The 23,099-nt window shown below is 42.0% G+C and overlaps 1 protein-coding gene across 7 annotated transcripts in view; it reads left to right on the forward strand.

The window, feature by feature from the left end:
* The window catches only part of DIS3L2 (DIS3 like 3'-5' exoribonuclease 2), a 280,596-nt gene that overhangs the window by 32,185 nt on the left and 225,312 nt on the right, over window positions 1-23,099 (forward strand). For all 7 annotated transcript variants that reach the window (XM_053919206.2, XM_053919207.2, XM_024564295.4 and 4 more), the window contains 3 exons: window positions 130-287; window positions 8,047-8,100; window positions 14,171-14,272. In XM_053919206.2, coding sequence (XP_053775181.1) covers window positions 130-287; window positions 8,047-8,100; window positions 14,171-14,272 — 314 coding nt within the window. The remainder of the gene's footprint in view (window positions 1-129; window positions 288-8,046; window positions 8,101-14,170; window positions 14,273-23,099) is intronic.

The following is a 23,099-nucleotide window of genomic DNA, read 5'->3' on the forward strand; positions in this document are numbered from 1 at the left end:
ATCTTTATCAGGGAGTTTCATTTTCTTTTTGGTTTTTATAAATTAAAAAAAAGGGTAAAGTATCTCTAGTTTTAAAAATACAGAGATGTTTGATTGAGAAAAGAGTTGATTACTGCCTCATGTTTCTAGGTGTGTCCTCTGTGGTTGGCCCACGTGGTGTTGGTGCTTCGCCAGGTGACAAAAAGTCAAAGAACAAGTCCACACGAGGGAAGAAAAAGAGCATATTTGAAAATTACATGTCCAAGGAGGATGTTTCAGAAGGCTTGAAGAGAGGAACACTTATCCAGGTGCTTAAATCATACTAGAAGGCTATTCCTTGGATATGTGGAATCAGAAGTAATCTGTTTTTTTCAGTAAAGTATTTGTTTTTCTCTAACAGGCACAGGGCTTCCCACTTCTTAGACCTACAGTGCCTTTAGAGCTAATAAGCGCCACAGGGCAGGGAGCACAGTGCTCTGACAGTTGAGGGGCAGGACCCATTACTTCTAGTGAGGGCTGCCCAGGAGTGTGGTATTGGAAGGGATGCCGTTGATCCAGGCTGTGGACTGGTGCAATCTATAAAGCACTTTCTATAAGATAAGGGAAAGTGCTTTATAAACAGAGGGACCAGTTGAGATACTTAGACAAAAGTGGGAAATGGGGTTTGGCTAGAAGAAGCATGGATAGTTCAGTTTGCCTTGAGCCCATGAAAGCTGAATGATGGAGAATAAGGTTGAAAGGGAAACAGTGAACAGCCAGACAATATTTGTTGAGTGCTTTATATTTTACAAAATACTTTTACAAGCTAGTGTACTGGTTTGGCTCAGCAAATGTTCATTGAGCATCCACTGTTAGCCAGGCACAGTTTACAGTTAAGAGCAGGCGCATGGGTACTCTCGGGATGAAGGTGGAAGAGGCTGCTGCCTCTGTGCACTGTGAGCTGGCAGCTCAGGGGGAGTCTGGCAGCCATGCGAACAGATGATGAGGGGGTAGACGGTTAGTGCTGAGAGAAAAGTGTGGCCGGGAGCATCGAGAGTGGTTGGGGGAAATCGGGAAACTGTGGGAGGTGACGTCTGCTGTGGATGTTGAAGGATAACTAGCTCGGTCTGCTCAATGAGTGACGGGAAGAAGGCGTGGAGAGTAGCGGCACTGATGAAAACACGAGCTGATGAAACGCTGCGCAGTAAGGCAGTTGAGGCCTCCTTAGGTCTGAAGTGTGAGGCAGGTGGTGGGTAGTGAGACGGAGAGCGGGCAGAGCCACGTGTTCTTTGAATTATGTTCGTTTCATAATTCTTGGATTATGAATATTGCCATGTCACCTGGCTCACTTGAAAATGTTGACTGTATTCCACTTTTTTCTCATTCTGAGAGCTCAGCTTCTATGTCTGTTTTTGGCCGAAGATCCAGCCAATTAATAGATACTATCATCTTCTCTTCCTGTTTTACCACTGTTTTGTATTTCCCTGTGGTCAAGTGTGTGTGTGTGATTAATGTAAACTCTTGAATGGAAAACTGTTTTATAACAAAATGAGTTGATCTTCTGACTTTAGAAGTCCTATTGCCTTTTTTTTTTAAAAAAAGCTTCCCTTGGATTTCTTTGACAAGGCCTCTCTCAGGAGAGTTGGACTTTTGTCCATTCGTTAGTCCGTGCACATGCTGTTTTTCACGCAGCCCACACACTGGACTCCAGTTTATCTATAGTTTCTTGGCCCTCACCTTGTTCCACGTGTGTGGACCCATTGTGCCTTTCCATTCTCGTCTCCCGCATTTCCTCCTGTTACGCTCTGCTCCATTTACCCTGACCTTCAGACTTTTCCTGTAAAGACTCTGCTCTTCGACTCCTCTGTGACTCTGTGCATGCTGTTCCTGGTGCTTGGGGCGCCTTCTCCCACTGTCTTGATGTCATCGTGCTCAACCTTTAAGTCCCTAGCGAAGTGTCACCTCCCTTTGAGAAGTCTGATTTTAATTCTCTGCAGAATTAGACATTGCCATTTTTCCTGAAGCTGACTTCTTGGTTTACCCTTTATTTTATTTTATTTTTCTTTTAAAATATTTTATTTATTTATTTTTAGAGAGGGGATTGGAGGGAGAACTAGAGGGAGAAAAATATTAGTGTGTGAGAGAAACATTGATCAGTTGCCTCTCACATGACCTCACCCGGGGACCTGGCCTGCAACTTGGACATGTGCCCTGAATGGGAATCAAACTGGTGACCTTTTGCTTTGCAGGGCGTTGTCCAAACCACTGGGCAACATCAGTCAGGACTGCCCTTTATGTTAAACCTGTATTCATGTCCTGACATTTATGTTTCCTCAAGTAGATTATTCACTTCCTCTTGGGCAGGGTCATGTCTTACTCCCACATACCTGGCATTTGATTGATGCTTAATAAGTTTATTGAATAGTTATTTACTGATTGAATAAAGGATCAAGATACTTACTGTCTTTGAAGGAAAATGAGGGGAATTTCAGTTGTTATAACTTGAAAGAAAAATTGCTTATAATTTTGGTTACAGAATTTACACAGGTAACCTGAGGTAACTATTCTGTAGTTGTATTAGTTTTTGCTTCCTCCTATTAATTTTTGCTTTTGAGGCAACTCTTTGGTGATAGTAAAATAAAACAACAAAAAACTGATTGATATAACAACTGTCATTTCCTGGAGTTTTTAAGTGGTTCCTCCTGGCCTGTGACATCATGAGACTCTAGCCAGAGCCCCCCGCCCCCCTACGGATGAGAACAGTTGTTCTTTGCAGATGGGGAAAGGAATGGGTTCCAGATATGAGGTCACCGTGTGAAATATACAACATTGTAAATAAGATTTTCATAGGCAAAGAAACAGAGTCCATCTGCTTTCTGATACAAACTTTGTGTGCTCAGGCCTTGAAGGGTAAGTTAAAGAGCTAGACAGCAAAAGATTTTTGAATGTTGAAACTTACAAGCATTTATTGACTTTTTATTCACATGTAAGTGTATTGTTACATCCTTTTTCTTCTCCCCATCCAGAGAAGCAACTTTTAATGAGAGATTTGAGGTATTTTAATATAGGAGTAGCATAATCTTTTTATTTCCTTTCAGTACTTTGATAATTAGACATTTAATCGGTGTTTGGCTTATGTGGGGAAGAGGAGTCCAAGAGGAGTGACCAAGAAATCTCTTTCCTGTGTTTGAGCTGACTAGCAACGGCCTATGATCATGCACATGTAGTTTTGAGAATGTTTTGGTAAACAGGTTCTCACATTAGAGAACATAGGTCCTTTCTCTTTACATAGGTAGATGGTTGGAAGGTTGATACAGGAGACGTTGGGAGAAATTGAGAGTATGGGATAGACAGTCTTGGAAGGGGCTCAGGTTTGGGGTGATAGCCAAAGTGACATGGGTAGGAAGATTGGTCTCATAATCCCAGATGTTGCTGTTTCTTCAGGTGGTTCAGGCTGAGCCTCCAGAGCTGCTCAAGACACGGTGTCAGAGTTCGAATGGAGTATTGGTGTGAAGCTGTTACGGGGCCTCAGAGGAAACCCTAGTTCAGGAGGACAGGAGAAGAGGAACTAGTTTCTAGACTGTCACCATTTGTTAAGAGTGAAACCAACTGGAGAACATTGGGTGTGCATCAGAGAGAGGAATAGAGGTGACACGACAGTGGACTGCCCAGTCATTTAGCAGGAGGGGATGACATCCATAACATTAGTACTAGAGGCTGGTGGGAGAACTTCAGCTCTGCAGACATTAATTAATTAGCTTGACAAATCTTTCTTGACTGCCTACTAAGTGCAAAGCATATAACAGACAGGCATTTCACTGGGGAGATAAGCAAAAATGACTAAAGAAATAGAGGAAATTACAGCCTGCGACCAGTTCTGTAATCACCTTTGAGGAGGGGATCTCTGAGTTAAGATCCGAAGGGTGAGAATGAGCCAGCCATTTGAAGAATTAGGAAAAGAACATTATAGGCAGAGAGATGAGCTAGTGGAAGAAATAGCAAGCAGAAAAAGGCTTGGGGTTGTTCAGGACTAGGGAGGAAGCCCGCTGGACAAAGGGAATGACCATATGAGAGTAAGTTGGAGAGTTAGGCAGCTACCAAATCTGTAGGGTCTCTGGGCTGTGTTGGAGAATTGGATTTTATTTAAAGGATGGTGGGGAGGCACTGAAATGTGTTAATAAGCAAAGAAAGGACAGGATCTATTCTATGCTATAAAAACATCTCACTGGCAATTCTAAGACAAATAGCCTAGAGTGGGAGCTGGGAGACCATGTAGAAGGCCATCAGAATACACCAGGCAAGAACATGTGGAGATGTGAACAAGGAGGGTGGCAGGGAAGGTGGAGAGAAGTGGATGGATGTGGACATACGGATGGCTTAACCGTGGAAGGTGAGGCAAAGGCAGGGACACAGGGCGGCCCCTGAGTGTTTGAGACAAGCAGCTCGCTGGGTGATGTTGTCACTCACCGAGATGGGGAAGCCTGGGGGTTGGAATGTGGCTTGGGTTTCCTGGGGGAGGGGCAGATGATACAAGAGAGTGAAGGGGCCCCCGGGGTGACTGTGGCAAACAGAGGCAGTCTGCGGTGGTTAGGGGCGAGGTCTCTGGAACCAGACTGCTTGGGCTTGAACGTGGTGTGAAAGTGGGCACCTCTCAGTGCCTCACTTTTCTCATCTGTAAACAAGAGAATAGCAGCACCTACCTCATGGGGTTGCCTGGGTTTGAGTGTTAGATTAATTGAATAGATATAAAGCCCTTAAAACTGAGTATGACGTGTGGTATATGGTATAAGTGTTATTTGTGGTTGTTTTTATTGCTATAAGAGAAGCATCTGTTATTCAACTCAGGTGGTGGCTGCCATGTGGGGTTAGCTGATGTTTCAAGAAAATCTGGAAATACATATTTATGTGTGAAATTCTTCAGTTTTGAGTATTCTCAAACATTCCGTAAGCCAAGTAAAACATGTTTGTGATTGCCAAGTTAGGCTAATTAGCCCAGTTGTGGGGTATTTTTCTACAATGACATTCAGCTTCTTGGGTTTAGGCATAGAGAAGGAAGATAGTTGGGGTCAACTGAGAGTGAGGTTTTACTAGTTAGATATAAGAGGAAGAGTAGCCTCAAGACTCCAGGTTTGCAATGGCAGGAGGTAATGACAGGCCAAGGCGGCTAGGTAGCCAAGGGGGGGACTAAACATAGTGGGAGGATGATGAAAGGTCGGAATGTGGTGAGGCCCATGGGTAGGAGGTTGTAGTGAAGACAAAGAATCATTGAAGTGGTGTTTCTACCCTAAGTGAGCTGAGGGCCAGAAGATTTTAATCAGAAGGTGTTATACTTGTTTAGTGTGTATGTGGGTGTTTGGAGGTGGTGTAATTAACACTGATGGCAAGACACAGGCTATGAGCACAGGAGAGAGTGGCTAGGACAACTGGCTAGGGTTACCTGTCATCTGTGTGGATGTGAAGTCCCATTAAGTGTTTATGAGATTGTGGGTTGGAGAGGAGGACAGTGAGCTACAAGTAAAAGTGTTAGTGAATCAGGACTGTGACCCGGTTTGAAGATGAGGCTTGAAGATGAGGTGCTAGGAGGTATAGAAGGAGCTAACGACATGAATTTCAAAGGATCTGGGGGGCGGGGTTGAAAAAGAACGGAGGGAAAAAAATGTTAAAACCACAGTGGGGAAGCAAGGGGGAAACATTCTTCCTCTGGTCCCTGAGGTAGGTGGAATAGGAGAGAGGAAGTGGTTTCCCGAGAGCCCTGCGAGGAAAGGGAGCATATCAGGGCACAGCCAGGTTTTAACTAAGTTGAGGAGGTGCAGGAGCATTCAGAGACAAGAGGGAGCCTGTTGGAGCCTTACAAGGGTCCAGTTCCAGGCCTAGGAAAGGGTCGAGGAGGAAGGGGTTGGAGCAGATTAGGCGACAGACAGTCATAAGACTATGACAATGGAAGTGCTGGACTTTTTAGGTAAGACAGAACGTCTGCTGGAAGTCTCTTAGTTAAAAGATCATTTATTTCCTGCTGTGCTTTACTGAGAGCTCCTTCTGTCAGGCTGTGGAGGTGACTCTGGTCTGCTGAGGACCCTGTTCGAGTCTCTCCCTCCTCCGTGTGGTCTGTGCTCTCAAAGGGGTGCTGAGGGCCAGTCCTTAGGGGTACGCTGCAGTCAGAGTGCAGATGTTCTCCCAGAACAAGCCTTCCATCCTGCCATATGCTTTTATACATTGGGTAGTTTGGGGTAGAAAATCAAGAGTAGAATCTTTAAGGTCCTTTTAATGTCTGTTCTTTTAAGTAGAGCCTTGTTATAGCCCTAAGCAAGCTGTCCCTTTCCCCTGAGCCCCGCCTTGGCCTCTCTCAGTGTTCTGTAGTTAAAGGCACTTTGAAAGCAGAAGGCGTTCTCCTCTCTAAACTTAGGTACTACCTGTTCACGGAGCTAGAAGGAATGATAGAAGAATAGCGATTGAACATAATAGAAACTTAGGTCAGAAAAAAATGCCTGGGGTCAGAAAATACGTTTAAAAAGTTAACATCAATGACTCTACTTCTATGTAGTTGGAGTGTCTTCCCCTCATTAGACTGCGATTTCTAGGAGAGCAGAGGCTGTGCCACTCTCCACTGTGTCCCCATGACTTAGTGCGCTGCCTGTCATCCTCGTCATCGGGAATATTTGTGGAATGAGTAGATGAAGATTTAGGATAAGCCTTTTTTCCTTCCTCCTCCCAACAGGAAGCAGCTGTGCTAGAAGCGAAGTTGCTGGGTCTGGCCTCAGCAAGCTTTGCCAGCCTTTTCTTCTGGCCACTGTGTCTCTTACCCTAAGCAGAGTTTCAGCCTGAGAGGGGAAGAGCATTTGCCCTCTTAATCACTCTTGCATGTATCACTCTGCCTGTATTTCCTTTCTGATTTATTCTGCAAAGTTTTCTCCTCTATTAAGGACCAGGTCAGATACTGATTCCGGAGCCTTAGTGCCCCCAGCTAGACGTAAACTGTACCCTCCCAGCATTAATATTTCAACAGGGACAGAGCTTGGCCATCACTCTCTCCCCCATGTGGTCTATCTCAGGGTCTTGAACATCGTCAGAATTCAAGAAATAATTATTGAATTAAGGACTGAATGAGCATTTGTAGTAGTCTTACTGGGATGTTAATGGTAGTAGAAACTGTTGCATGGAAATTTGTAATTTAAACATGAAAGGAAGAATTATTTTCTGCCCTCACCTGTTTTGTTAATTATGTATCTTCGAATTTTTCAACATCTTAGGGGGAAGTGTTGCTTAAAACACTTTCTTAAGACACTCTTTGAATCTGGCTCTTAGGAAAATAACTGCCTCCATCCATGTGTTCCAGTGGCCTTCAGATGCAGCTGGGACTTGGGGAGGGTTACAGCTTCCTGCAAGAGCCCAAAATACTGAACTGTTATTGAAGACGGCCCCCACCTGCACCCCTGTGCATAAATAGAAGCAGACGCTGATTTGGTGCTGGAATAACATGAAGTAGAAGGCAGACTGGGTGGCCTGGCTGTTGGAGCCAGGATTCCCATTTACATTAAGAGCTGGTTCTAGACCATTTTGAATTATTGACTCATTCAGCTCTGTTGAGGGGCAGAGTGAAAAACATACATCTAATCCCTCTAGGCTCGGTGTCCAGGTTGGAAATCAACCTGTTTCACTTTGAAAATTGTCACAGAAACAAGCAATTGTGGAAGGGTCTAGAGAATTACAAGGGCCATTATGTAGTTAGGTGTAATCCCTGATCACCTTGTTCTTGAAGTAAAAGTTTAGATTTGAAGCCAAGCACAGCGGGGCACATAAAACCCCAGCAGCTGCTGCTCTCTCGCTGCACTTCGGGCCCTGCTGCTTCTGCCCTCAGCCTGCTCACGGCCAGGTGCCTGTGGCAGCGTTGTTTCTGCGGAACCTCTGTTACTGATGCGGACATAAGTCATGTTTCATGCTCTTAATGAATAGTCCTCATAATCCAACTTGTTTCTAGATTGAGCTGTTTAATTAATTTGAAAACTTGTTATTGGAGAGTAACGTAAGTATAGAAAAAATCATACATGTGTAACTAGTTAAATTTTCATAGATTTTATTTTTATTTTAAAGGGTGTATTGAGAATTAATCCAAAGAAGTTTCATGAAGCCTTCATTCCTTCCCCGGTAAGTTCAATAATTTTATAATAAACTTAATGTCACATTTAATTTTTTAGATGTGTTCTGAAACTGAAATAATATATTCCAGCTAAAAAGCAGAGTAGTAAAACAAAATTGAGAATGGACAAGGATTTGTTTCAAACTGAAATAAATAGAAGTCGCCTATGGTTAACAGCCCTTTCTGCCAGTCTTAAAGTCACACTGCCGATGAAAGGGTCAGCGTTTGTCGCTGGGCTGCAGAGCCACTGAGCCCACGCAGACACCCACCAGTCTGTGTCATTGGATGCCCTTAGTTTATAGTTTAAAAGGATTTATGGGTTTTCCACTGATTTAAGTTAATCTTTCTTAAACAAATATGCTATCTACTTTTGATCTACTGCATGAGCTAATCTGCACATTTGTCCAAAAATAATGTGTCATGCTTTTTTTTTTGGTCAGAGTTTCTCACATCCCTTTTATGCAGGTGATAGGACTTGGTACAAGGCTTCTCCCCAGTGGGCCTTCATATCCTTCCTTGTGTTCATGACTCATTTGAACAGGCTCTCTCCCGTTAGGGGAGGTTCACTCTGACATACAGTTAGCAGCAGGTCTCTGCATAAGGCTTGATTGTGCAAAACTGGGAGAGCAATGTTCTTTAATTCGTGACCTAACTTTTCCAGGACACCATAAATAGGATGGCAGTAGAATTACAGATTTTTCAGGGCGGAAAAGACCATAGAAATACACTTTTGCTTATAGATGAGGAAATGGAATATATATATTTCAGTTAACATATTTCATTATGTTACATGACAGGTTTAGTGAAAATACAGGTTTAGTTGTGTACTTCATAGGTATTATTATTGTTGTTACAGTAACCTTAAAACCTATTCTCAAGCTGAGGTGGTTATATTTTTTCCCTCTCCTCCAGAATCCAAGGAGTCACATTTATATTTCAAGTTTTGGTCTTACTCACTGCGTTAGATAAAAAGTGTTACTGACACAAATGAGAGGTGGAGTGAAGGGAGCCCCTGTGCACTGTTGGTGGGATTGTAAATCGGTTCAGCCAGTAGAGAGAACAGTATGGAGGTTCCTCAAAAAATTAAAAACAGAACTACCATATGACCCAGCAATTCCACTTCTGGGTATGTCTCTGAAGCCTTCTAAGACACTAATTTGAAAAGATGTATGCACCTCTATGTGCATTGCGGCATTATTTACAATAGTCAAGATATGGAGGCAGCCTTGGTGTCTTATCAATAGACGAGTGGATAAAGGAGATGCAATACATTTGTATTACTCAGTCACAAAAGAGAATGAGATCTTGCTATTGCAAAAACATGGATGGACCTAGAGGGTCTTATTATAGGTGAAACAAATCACATGGAGAAAGACAAAACCATATGATTTCACTTACATGTGGAATCTAAAAAATAAAGAAAACAAAACAGAAACAAACTCATAGATATAGAGAACAAAGTGACGGTTGCCGAATGGGAGGAGGTTGGGGGCTGGATGGAAAAGGTGAAGGGAATAAGAAGTACAAATTGGTAGTTACAGAACAGTCACGGGGATGTAAAGTACAGCAGAGGGAACATAGTAATAGTGTAATAACTAGTGTGGTGTCAGGTGGGTGCTACGCTTACGGGGTGATCACCGCATAAGTTATAGAAATGTCTAATCACTATGTTGTACACTAACACTAACATAATATTGTTGTACTTGAAAAACATACAATATAAACTAATAAGCTAATACTAGTTCAGTATACAAAACATACAAAATTAATGTAATATTGTACGTAGTTGATTGTGCAAAGCTGATTCTCTCTGAGTCATATTCTGTTCCTGTGACAGTACATGGTATATATGCCAACCGCGGTATGTGGATTGTAGAACTACTGGTCAGCTTTGAGTTGGTAACTCGCTGCAGGAACAGTTCCATTATACAGTGGACACACATTTTACATAGGTGTTAGATTCCAGAGTTTGTGCAGAAGGAGAAAATCACATTCAGCAGTCATAAAAGTTACCCGTGGAAATCTCTTGGGAATAGGTCATGTTGGAGACAGGTAAACCATCTCTCAGTAAGTCCAGCATAACCAGTGTTTTCTCCACAGTAGAAAGAGTGACTGTCTCTTTGATGGTGTACCAGTCAAAGGAGCTTGGCTGTATTAGCAGCCTTGATGTGTGAAAAACATGGTTTTTTAAGCATGGGAATCACAGGCACTGTGGAGAGGAGTTCATTCTGAGAAGCACCTGGAGACTGAGCAGGTTTCGCATGGCTCATCTCTTGTGCGCGCTGAGACTTGCTCTCCCTGATTGGAACGATAAGGGGAACTGCACGGAGCATTCTGAAATTTTCACTGCTCGCTTCCTCTCCCCTGCGTACCCAGTTCTGAATTTCCTTAAGTTAGAGCCCTGTTAGGATAGCCCCTGACAAGTGTGGAGCATGGGACAAGAGTGCACAAGGAGGCATACATGCCTTATATTGAATACTTAAAAGTTATAAATCAAACTAGTAAGCTGTCAAGTAAAATATATTCATGACAAATAAAATGTACTCCTTGCAAATATACCTTCCACAAACCTGGGCTCACATGTAGAATTCTCAGACTCTTTGGAGCTGCTCGGAGAGGGCCCACCTCTGGCCTGCCCCTCTGCACTCCCCAGTCCTGGCTCCCTAGCCCTGGTTTGCTAGGGTCCTTGCATACACCTGTGTGGGCATCTTATCCCACACGTCCAGTTTCTGTGCAGGACCTGCCTGTCAAATCCAGGGGTGCCACCTATGACCTGGTCTGCCTTCAGGGAGACACACCTGGGGAAGGTGCCAGTGTGTGCCCCGGAAGTGGACCTGGACCTGAGTACCAATGGGGATACACATCCGTTTGGCCCTGAGAACTCCTGATGGGGAGGAGTGTGGCTGAGGGGAGGGCAGAGCAGAGGTCCCCTAAAGTGTGAGACCTAGTTAGTTTAGGTTTTTGTAACTAGATTTATGTGAATTAATTTGCAAATGATTTGTCACCATTGTTTAATATGGCTTGTTAAAGGATGTTAAGAAGCAAAACATTGATGTTTCAAAAGCTAAACTTGTTCTATTTGAAATTGTATTTCTGGCATGTCCTACTTAGACTTTTTTAGACAGTTGTGATATTAGGATTAGCTTATTTCTGTGCCTCTTTTATTCTCCTATCTGGCCATTGATGGGGTAGTAATATTGTTACAGAGGGAGAAAAAATGCTAATGATTTACCTTTAAGTAATTAAGAACAGATTGAAAAGCTTTATCAAGGCCCATTTACAAGTGATTGCAGATATTCTGGTTTTGGACACTGGGACAATCTTGCATTCTATTTTTGTGGGTTTTGGGGTCAGTTTCAGGTTTTAGAAGAGGGAGATAGTAGAGGCAATAAATTACGTGTAGATGAATCCCACCACTGGTTTGGATTTCTGAGTCTACGTGGCTCATGTCCATGTCTAGTGTGAACTTAAATGAAGTGGAAGATGCTCACAGGTAGACTAGGAGGTGGGGTGTCAGAACCAGGGCCTAAATGTTACAGTCCCCTGCTTAAGCAAGGAGGATAAAGACAAGAGTTGACTTTGAAGAAGATGTAGCCTCTGCTCTGACAGTAAGAAACAGAACTTTTCTTATTTGTAAAATGAGGGGGTGGATTAAACATTGTACAAATATTGTCTAATGTTCCTATCAACCTCAAAATTCTAAGGTTTTTGGAGAGTCAAAAATAGACTAGATTTGATGCAATTATCTAGAATACCGAGATTACTGACTCTAAAAGAATATTGTGAACTTACACAATGTCATTTGCAATGTTCAAATATCTGCTCAAGTCACGAGACTGATCAGTGAATTGATCATCATGTAAAAAAAAGATTTGCTTTTTAGGAACTTGACTTAAATTCATTATAATTTCTACTCATAGAAATTTGATTTTCATTTTCTCATGACAAACCCAAAATACATGGAATAAGTCACTTTTATGTGTAACTGCTATCTCCTGCCGTTCTGGAAAAAGTACGACAGAGAGTTAGAATAAAACTATGTGACTTTAAGCAAACCAAGATGATCCTGGGCTGACATACTTGGGCTGTCCTCTCCCTTCCAGCCTCCTATATATGTAGTTAGATTACCCCCAGCTCCCTGTTTACTTCCTCTAGCATTGCTCATTATCCAGTTTTCTTTCTTTTTTTCCTATTCTTTCTGATGGGTAAAGCAAGTCTTGCATTCAAATAAAGGGCTGAAACCTTTGGCCTTAAAAAGTTAGGAGAGATGACTCAAACTTTTAACATTGAGGTGTTCCCAAGTTTTGTGTCATTACAGTAAGAGGTTCTGCAATACATACAGGCTTCTGAATGAATGAAGTAAGAGCTGAGTAGTGATGTAATAGTTAGAGACTTGTGTGTTGTCTGAGGTTCCAGTCAGCCCTGCTTCTGTTGGTTTCCTGGGGTAGAAACATGTCAGTGTCAGCATCTTACTGGCTTAAATCTCTGAGCTGAGGGTGGTGTAGCCGTTTATCAAACAGGCACCTCGTTGCATATATTTTGACACATGATAGTAGGTAGTACATGCAGGCAGCTCTTTTTGCACTCTTAGGAAGCCGGAGACACCCTGCTGCTTTAAATTGCAGAAGGCACTGATCGAGGATGTTGTGCCACACTTCCCTTGCTCACCCTGTGTGCTGGTTGCCTCTCTCTATTTCTCAGAGAAGCTTGTCTTGAGGTCAGCTGCAGCAATTCTGTCTTTGTGGCTAACATGGTAGCTGTTCCTCAGGGACTGGGGTGGGTCAGGTTTGGCAGAGTGTGCGGGCAGCGGCTTCCAGCCCACGGCTAGGTTGGAAACTGAACAGGAAGAGTGTGCTGAAAGATCTCTAATCGTTTGTAACTGGAAAGTATAAAAATTGCTGAGTGTCTAAAATCCCACGGGGGTGGTGAATTTGGAATGCTAATTTTAACTTTGACTAAAATGTCATAGAATCCCCTGCAGTCAACTGTTGAGTGTTAAATCCATTCTATATCAAGTGTCTGTTAGAAAATTTTGAGTTTCCAAATGGGTTTATGGTTACCTCCTCTAAGAAAAATTAACAGTTTACTTCTCTCATCCTCTGAAAAGAAGCATGTAGTATAAACTTTTGGAAGGATAAAAGGATGAGAGTACATGTTTGCGTGTTTGTTGATGAAACACTTTGAAAATGCTTAATTTTGTCACTTGCTGTCAAAGGCATGCTTTTCCTTAGCTGTGTTTTTGTAAAATAATTTGGCTTGTTTTTATAAAGTAACCTGGGACTAATTTAAGTTTAGCAGTCGATACCTGGGGGGTTCGCTGGGGCTCTGCTGCTTCAAGTGGGTTGTTGTTAAGCATGTGACTGAGGCCGAAGGTGTTGGTGCGCTGTCGCGTTCACAGTCTGCAGTTCACCGTGCTCCTGAGTCAGTGAGGGAAGTGGGACGTGCGGGAGCTTTATGAATCTCATCTTACGTCCCTTTCCTTTTCTTCTTTGCCTTCTCCTTAGGTCTCCATAAAAACAACCCCAGTTTCCTCTCTGCTACTTTCCTGGGTGGGGCTGCTGGGGGCGTATGATTTTGCTGGTCTCTTCTTGGAGATCCCACATTCTAGAGCTGGTTGCTGCTCCTGCTCTCGGTGTTCCTGAGGGATTATGTGCTGTGGTTTTTCTGTTTTCTTGCAAGCCTTCTACTTTTCTTTACTCTTACTCTTATTAAAAAAAATTCAGCTAGTGTGGAAAGGATATCAGCATGCTTTATTTTATTTTATTCTTAAAAAAGAATGACCTAAGGATCACTTACTCCTTTCTTATTTTAGTTATGAAAGCATGCCCTCCCAGTTTTTTGCTTCATGTGCTTTTGTTTGTTTTTGGCCTGCCTGTATTCTGTTGATGTGCTCTTATGTGTTCACCACCATTTCTGTTAGTTCCAGAGACTGAACTCCCTCTAGGTCTGCTTGTGGCTGTGTACAATTCCTATGAAATCAGTGGACATCCTGTGGAGTGTACAGTTTTTAAACCAAGGAAGTAATTTTTGGTTTCAGGCTTTGGTAAGCTGATTATTTTATTTCTTTCTCCAACCTAGGATGGTGATCGAGACATTTTTATTGATGGGGTTGTTGCTCGTAATAGAGCCTTGAATGGGGACCTGGTTGTCGTGAAGCTGCTTCCGGAGGAGGAGTGGAAGGTGAGTTAAATTTTCATTTTCTAATTGTAGCATTCTTAGAGCTTTTTGCATTTCATGGTGCATCAGTGGGGCACCATAAACTGAGCAGTTATGGACCCCTAAGGCCCTGTGTTTGCCTCAGAAATGGGCCACATAATGCTTGAGACATAGAAGCATCTGGTGGGCAGATATTGAATGATTTGAGTTGTTCTCCTTGCTCTCTCCCCGGTGGTCTGTCTTCCCTGTCACATGCTTAGCAAATTGTATAACCTCTCCGTGCCTCAGATGCCTCATCCATAAAATGAGAATGATCATAGCACCTACTTCACTGGCTTGTCACGAGGATTCAGTGAGAATACCTGTAAAAATCTGCAAATGGTGTCGGGTCAATGGTAGCAGCTCAAGAAATGTTAGTTCTTATTACTACCTTATATTAGAGCTTTGTTGAGACATAAGTTTAATTCATCTCATCTGACAGGGCTAGAGTAACTGAGTTAGAGTTGTGTGCCAGCGATTTGTAGGGCTCAGGGAAATTAGTCATGATCAAAATGACGTAGTTCTTGCCCTCATAGAGCTTTTAGTCTGGTGGGGAGTGCAGGCAGGAAGAGACACATACTAATCACACACAAATTTAAGAATGATTTTGTTAATGCTGTGAAGTTAAGTGCTGCAGAGTGTTTTATGTAAGTTAATTATCCTAGTCCAGAACATCCTCCTACCCCCATTGCTGCCAATTGTGGATATAGTCTGCACCCCTTGATTCCTTGAAAGTACAGCTAAGGGTTGGCTCCAGGTCCTAGGAACATGCATTGATTTAGTTCACTTCCTCTTTTCTTGAAAGCATCACTGAGCACAGTGTTGACCAGGCCCAAGAAGACCAGAGGAGTGCATTAGGGCTGGATCAAGCCAAAGAAAATATTCTTAGAGGTCATTTGACCAAGTAAAGAGGCAGCATTATAATTAAGATGAGTCAAAGAAGGACAAGAAAGATGGGTTCCTTTGACTTGAGGAGTGATAGTGAGTAGAATCAAAAGAAATAGAAGAATGGTTAGCAAGTTGGGTAGGTCTGGAGCTGATTAGGTGTTGACTGGTGAAGAGTAAGAATAGAGTGCATGTAGTAGAACATCTGTTGAGCTCTGTAGAGGTTGTTTAGAAGAACAAGGACAAGTTGCCTGGCGTCCTTGGCTGAGGTAGGGGATGGCTAAAATAAACAAGCATATAAATAAATAAATGGTTGGGTCATTTCCCTTGTCCTTCACTTATTTGTATTAAAGGCCAGCAAGCACATTCTTCCCTGGTATCTTCAGAAGCACTCTTGCTTTGGGCAGGGCACCTAAGAAGGTGGTAGTAGGCTGGAGGTGAAGGTGTTTGTTATTGTTGAGTTCTAGGAGGACAGATTTAGGACTTGGGCATTCTTACTTTTGCCTTGGTGCCTTTAGCTCTAGACAAAATCTATACCCGCTTTAAGACTCAACAAAGCAAAGTTGTGGTTCTCCCCAAAAGGTCTAATTTTGTGGATTCCTGGGTCACTGGAGCTAGTTAAGCAGATAAGAATTTGTGGATTTCTTATAGCATTTCCACAGTCAAAACATTCAGGCTGCATAGACACAGCTTGTTATTCTTCTGTTTTATAGTTAATATCTGTAAAATATTGGCATGGATATAGAGAAAGGCCTAGACTGTCAAGGAGGACCCTACCTTTTGGGTTGCTGGTAGGAGTAGAGTGAGGGCAATGACAGAGGGCCAGCCTTGGTGTGTGCATGGGCCTCTTCAGCTTTCAGAAGATTTAAAATGTCAAGGATGGTCCAGGGTTCCTAACTTATGCTGTTTCTGTAGTGCCCCTGAGGGTCTTCATAGTGGCTACCTGACAATTGCTTTTTATATTAAAGCCAGCCCCATTAGGGATGTCTCTTACGACTCATTAGTTAGAGTATTTCACAGCTTCCCGTTCTGAAGACGGGAGCTCTGTTGGCTGTAGCCCACCTGTGACAGTGTTGGTGATAGGGTCAGACTGGAGAGAAGGTTCAGACTGTCATCAAGAAATCAAGAACCCCTGGCATGCAGAATCTAAACATTTCAAAGCATACTGGCCAATTGTATTACAGGTTTGTAAGTACAAAAGCATATTGTTATCAAAGGAATCTGTAGTCAGTGGTGTGAACAAGTGTGAATTAATTGGATTATTCATCTTTGCTTCTTTACACTTGTTGTGCTCATCCCTCTTGGGTATATAAACTACAGGGCCTTGGGTTTTAAAAAAAAAAAAACCCCAACAGTTCTTTTAGCTATTGTAGTAAACAGTCAGTTTATTTCACAGCATGTTTTTTGGCAAAATAGATAGCTATAAAAGTATCAAGCTGCGAGGCAATATAAAAATAATTTGCTCATATATAACAATTTTAATTTCAGAATTATTCCACATTTTTAGTATTTATGGATTTTTATTACAGACATCTAAGGAAGGATAGTTGAAGGGCAAATGATAGTTTATTTTCACTTTGTCAATTGAGAAATTAAGTGACTTCTTTGAAAGCTTGGGGTTTTTGACAGAACCAGGGAGTAGAATCTAGAATTCAGATATTCTGACTTTTAGCTTAATGCTCTTTTCGTGTGTGTGCGTGCGTTTTGAGTTAGTGCGTGCGTTTTGAGTTAGTGAGTTAGAAAAAATGGGTATTTTTCTAGGCTGAAGGTCTGGGGCTGTCCTCAGGCTTCCAAAGCTGGGGCCATGTCACCCAAATGGTAGGAGGAGCCATGGTCCTGATGTTTCTGCCTGTGGCAGTGCAGAGCACCCAGGGGCTTCTCACCCCCTAAGCTAGATGCTGGAGGGACAGACTTGAATAGGTTACAGGTTTTGCTTTTAAGAAGTGCGAGGCCGGATGGGAAGGGGATGGGAACAATTGTAGTACGGTGTGCGGGATAGAAAGAGAAATACGCGTTATGGAAGCATGGAACTCTGAGTGAATTGGGGATGGCTTCATCGAGGAGGTCACATTTGAACTAAGGTTTGAAGGATCGGAATGGAGAAGGAAAGGATTTGTTTTGTTTTAGGAGGAGGGCAATTTGGGCTAGAATTTTTAGGCAAGAGAGGATTATGAACATTTCCCTTTTGAGGGAGGGACAGGCAGAATAAAGCTCTCTCTTCCTGCCATGCCATTGGTTAAGCTCTGCGGCCCTTCAACCAACTCTTCTAGACACTGGCCAGGGCTGGGGATTCCTGACTGTCCTCTAGGCACTGCCCTCCACGAAGACCCACGTCCTTGGCCCCCTTTTACAGATGCTTATGGAATACGGCACTTTGGTTTGTAAAGTCTTCCATTTGCCATTTATTTGACCTTCACTCTGCCTCTTCCATTCTCTTTTCCTTTTCTTTCCTTTCTCCATCAAGTTTATTTCCTGTAACTACTAAACAACCTTGTCCTTCATCCTTTTTGTTAACTACAAAAAAAGTTTATCCCACTCTTTTCCTCCTGCTATTACTCCAACACTTTACAAATAAGCAAATGTAAACCTGTGGATGTTGCTACTGACTTTTTAGTGCTTACTATGTACCACAAACTGTGTTCAGTGCCTCATGCCATTCTTTAGTTGGCTGTTGTCTCTCTCAGTTTTGCGAATGAGAAACCTGAGGCTTAGCTTAAACATCTTATTTAGGGAACTAGGGACTGAGAGAGTTGGAATTCAGATTTATATCTCATTTTATAATCTCATTGCTGCTTGTTAGTCTACAGATATAAAGAGGAGAGTTATTTGATCTGTAGATGGATATTGTCAGGTGTCAAAAAAATCAATACACATCCAGAAAAACAGTAATATATGCTTTAGCATTAGCTTACATTTTAAATTGCCATCATGGGTAAAGAAGATGACTCTATTAATTGAAATGACCAAAGGCCTAGTATTATTTTTAGGAAATAAACAGTTTAGAAAAAAATAATTAGAATTCTAGTGGCTGTATCTTAAGATTAGAGAGGTACGGTGGCTTCTCAGGGTGCTTGGGGGGCAGATGTTGGGAATACATCACAACCTGACCAGACATCTGCTGTAGATAGTGGATCAGACACTGAGAGAGCTGACCCACTTTGAAAGTCAAGTCAAGAGCTGGACAAGGCAGAAAGTCAAAGCAGTTCCAAACTCAGATGCCACCCTGACTGCTGGCAGCAGAACGTGCTGGCACCACGTTCGTGGGGCATGTGGCACAGGTATTGAGAAAGCAGGTAGGCAGTTTTCTAGGAGGTGGGTCCCTCTAGGCCTTTGGGATAGGATTCTAATTTCAGAGATGTGGGACCATCTTATTACGAACAGACTAGTAGAGGAAGCCACTGGTCTGGGAGTCAAGGGTAGGATTTGATCCCCAAGCTAGAATTGGCTAGAGCAGTATTGGGAGCAAGAACCAAAGCAGAAGACCAACCCTGAGATCCAGAATCCTGGACCTTTTCTAGGCGTATAAAGTACATTTGGGAGCCCAGAATTCAGTTTTGGTATCTTGGGTCTGGGAGGGGGGTTAAAAGCTAAGTAAGGCCTCCTATAGGAGGAGCCAGAGCTGTTTAAATATTACCTATCTTGGTTGGGAGCTATGACCAGCAGCTTAGTTGATGCAACCATAGGGGGTGACTGAGAAAATCAGAGGGAAGGAGGCCAGCAGGAGCATATGAAAATTATGCTCAATCAGGTAAAACAGAAGCTAACTAGCTGAAGAGTCAGGGTGGATTTCAAGTGAAATTTCTACTCCTTGGAACTTAGCTTCTGTATTCTTTTGTTTGAGTATTTAAAAATATAGCAAGACAGCCTGGGATTGATTTGATCATTGATACCCACTGGGAACCTGGAATACTGTTCATTTACCCCCCAGGTATTTGAGCACCTGCGTTGTACCTACAGGATACAGTGGGGATACACCCATCAAACACTGTGTTAGCTAAGTCTAAATTTCTCTCGGGACAGGGTTCTTCCATTTAACTTACAACAAAGCAAAGGATACATACATGAATTAAGGAGGGTGGGGAAGCAGGGACAGTTACTCTGTATTTTCTAATATGTCTATTATCCATTTTCTAAGAAAACATTTTTATTTAATACTAATATTTTAGCAAGGAAATAATGGAAGTATGGATGGATATTTTGGAAGAGATTGGCACAGAAAGAAAGAAATAACTTCAACTTAGAAGAATAAAGGAAGTACTGATAGGAATAACCACTCTTATTCTAAATTAAACAATAGAAAAAATCAAAGTGCACATCTAATCCCTGGTTTTCTATGGCTGTTCCAAACCTTCTTATGGTCACATGAAATTGGTCTAGTGCAGTGAATTGTTCCCTTTGACAACTAACTTTTCCTTCAAGTGATTGTTTTAAAGTTTTGTATTCCAAGTTCTTCTTTAAATATGCACCCATCATACTAGATTATATTTAATCCAATCTCTTATATAACCACTATCATTTTGGATTGTTCTCAATTCCAGTGGAATTAGGATTTCTTAGAACTGTTTGGTTTCTTGGCCTGGGTGGCAGGCCCAAAAAAGACTTGGAAGTTACTTAATGAGGGAGGGCAAGGTCTTTGCCACCTCCACCCACAAGCAGTATGGTAGGTAAGGTATATCTACTACCATGATCAGATTTTCCCCAAATTGTTATATACACAAATCTATTTTTAACAACCATCTTTTCTTCTTCATTATTGCCAGCTCTGGGATCAAATACTTAAGGTTCTTTGCTGCTTTAAACATGCTTTCAGATCTCTGTAATTCAAATTGAAATGTCTGAAATAAGGAATGTATCATTTAAGGATAGAGTAGCTTATTTGTGCTGGGAAACTCCCAATTAATATTTTAGGATTATTTGTTAGAGTACTAATTCTTTCCCTCTTAACTCTGTGGAAATGGTTTGATGGAATTCATGCTCAGTGTAAGGAATGAGTCAGTGTAGGTAAAGTATGGAAAACAGTGTTGGCACACTGTAAGTGCTCCAGAGATGTCAGGTGTTGCTGTTATTCTTCTTTGAAATGAGGACTGAGAATCATAGTTTGGCCAAAATCACATGATAACTCAAATTTACTTTTTCCTGCTCTTGAATTTACCACTGACAACATTTACTTATTGACATAAAATGTTTGTGATTGACTGAGCGTTCCTTTGCAGTGTCTGAATTGCTGGACAGCTGTGTGCTAGGTAAGGTTATACTGTGTAACGACATGGCTTGTTTCTTACTCATGCTCCTGGCCCATCCAAATCATTTAGGGCTTTGCTTTGTATTGTCTTTATTCCAGAGTTCCAGAATAACTGAATAGCTGCCATCAGGAGGATTCCCCTTTCCTGTGGCAGAAGGAAACTGAGCCCTTGAGGGCCACATTTAAAGTACCTTTCTTCCAAAGCGACTATCAGTTCTGCTCACAACTCGTTAGCCAGAAAGGGTCACCTGGCTCTACCACAACAGAACCGTGAAGTGTAGTCCTTCCAAGTGTCTCCACATAGCAATAATGGGATATATCTGGTGAACTGCACGGATGGCTAACACACTGGAATAATAATATGTTGCAGTCTTGACTAGCCCTCTGAAAAGTTATATGCCCTCGGTCATTAGGGAGATCAGGCAAAAGCTTATATATCACTTACTACAAAGTTATCCCCACTAATGAAAAAAGAATTCTGAAGTACCCGAAAATGATCTACATGGTCTTTAAGATCACCCTTAGTTATGTAATTCTTGCTTTAAAGTACAATGGGTGATACAAAGTGAATTTGTTGATTTTCAAATTAAGTTAATGGGGCAGTTTTTGTAAATGAAAGGCAAGGAAGAAAATGTACTGGTGTTTATTTGGTAATATTTATAAACCATAAAGAGTTTATCATTAATAGTAGTATTGTGATATTATTACTTGTTACTACCATTGTTAAAATTTTTGTTTCGTATTTTTAAAAAATTTGATAAACCTTATCTCATGTTTTATAGACACTAGTAATGATTTAGAGTATATATAACTGTATTACAAATTTAGGTTTCTGTCACAGTGGGGGAAAGATGACAGCTTTAAAAATGATAGCCCTGGCTGGTGTGGCTCAGTGGATTAAGTTCTGGCCTGTGAACCGAAAGGTCGCTGGTTTGATTCCCAGTCAGGGCACATGCCTGGGTTGTGGGCCAGGACCCCCGTTGGGGGCATGCAAGAGGCAGCTGATCAATGTATCTCTCACATGTTGATGTTTCTCTCCCTCCCTTCCCCCCCTCTAAAAATAAATAAATATTTTAAAAAATGATTTAAATAAAACTATGAAAATTGTGTTTCTAGCTTTGTGCTCTTAGAAAATGGTTGGTTTAAAGAAAAGTTTACCTTCAGGAGACTCTCCATTGGCTTAAATATCAAAAATAATAGCACCACCAAACCCAGCATAAATCTAGATGATTCTTTTAAGACTAGATTTTACCAGTTGATTTTGAAAGCAGCATTTGGGGCTGTTCAGTGACTGTATAATTCCAAAGAGATTCTTTTGGACCCCACTTGTTCAAAAATAGCTTTCTCTTTGGTACTTGGGCTTGGTTGGCTCTCTACAAAGCAAGGAAGAAAAGTGCTAATAGGAAAGCAAAGACATGTTTTTTACATGATCAGAGCTACCCAGTGAAGCGAGAGAGCTTCTTATGAATGTAACTTTCTTCCCAAAGCTCTGGGCAGGTTTGAGCTTGAAAACAAGGTAGATAAGCCCCTTGCTTGTGTATTCTTGTGAACACACACGCACACGTACAGTTCTACTGCACTTTGCAGCTTGAGGCCAGGTTTCTTCTTCTTCTTTTTAATCCTTTTTTACTTCTTCTTCAAAGTTAAACCTCATAAACAGATTATCTCCCAGGATAATTTCGTATGTGGCAGCCTGGTCTCAGAGTTCATAAGACCTTCCTCTGTTGTGTCAGCTTCTGAATCATGGAAGTGCACAGAGCTCACAGGGAACATTCGCGGCCTTGTTGGTTTGAAATGAAATGTGACATGACGTGAACAATGAATTGGAAATGATACTGGGTTGTATACCTACAGTTGCTCAGAAATATAGTCGTTGTGGTGGAGGACGAACTACCTCCTTAGTGAAAAACATGCCCTCCCCCACCCCCATTCTCTAAAGTAATGATGCTATACCGCCCTTGGGGCCAAACAAGTCAAAAACAACAACAAGAACAACAACAAAACCTTTAGACAAATACATTTTAAAAATCAGGTCAATGTTTATTCAAAGATCTTGGGAAATTTGCTTTAGATTCTTAGAGCCATCTTGTTTACTTGCCAGGTCTCCGGCTCTGGGCCTGCTGGGGTGGAAGAAAGTCCTCTGTGGCTTCAGAGGTTGAAGCCTGTTGGTTTCTCCAGTGTCATCTCTGCTGAGAATTCGCTTCCTCGTCCTTGCCTGGTCTAGTTTCAGGTGGCCTGTCCTATGGAGAGACAGGTGCTCATGCTGTCATAACCCACTGGGGCGGAGGGTTCCAACCTCTCTCCTCTCACAGCACACGTACACCAATTACTGAAATTCTGCAGCACACCAAAAAAATGTATTTTTGCTAATCAGACAAAAAAAAACTAGGTATAATTTTGATTCATTCACACTGGACAACTATTGTGTTGGCTGTTGTCATTTTTTAATTTGATAGTCCAAGGGAAAAGAGGTCAGTGCCCCTGACTAAATAGTCAGGTATTGTATATATTTTTTAATTTTTATTTTTTATCATCACCTGAGGACACACTCACTGATTTTAGAGAGAGGGGGAGGGAGGAAGAGAGGAAGAGAAACATGGATGTGAGTGAGACATTAAGCAGTTGCTGCTTGCACATGCCCTGACTGGGGACCAAACCCGCATACATCTGTCTATGTGTCTCTCC

Source organism: Desmodus rotundus, chromosome 2 (assembly GCF_022682495.2).
Source record: "Desmodus rotundus isolate HL8 chromosome 2, HLdesRot8A.1, whole genome shotgun sequence".
NCBI classification, from domain to species: Eukaryota; Metazoa; Chordata; class Mammalia; order Chiroptera; family Phyllostomidae; genus Desmodus; species Desmodus rotundus.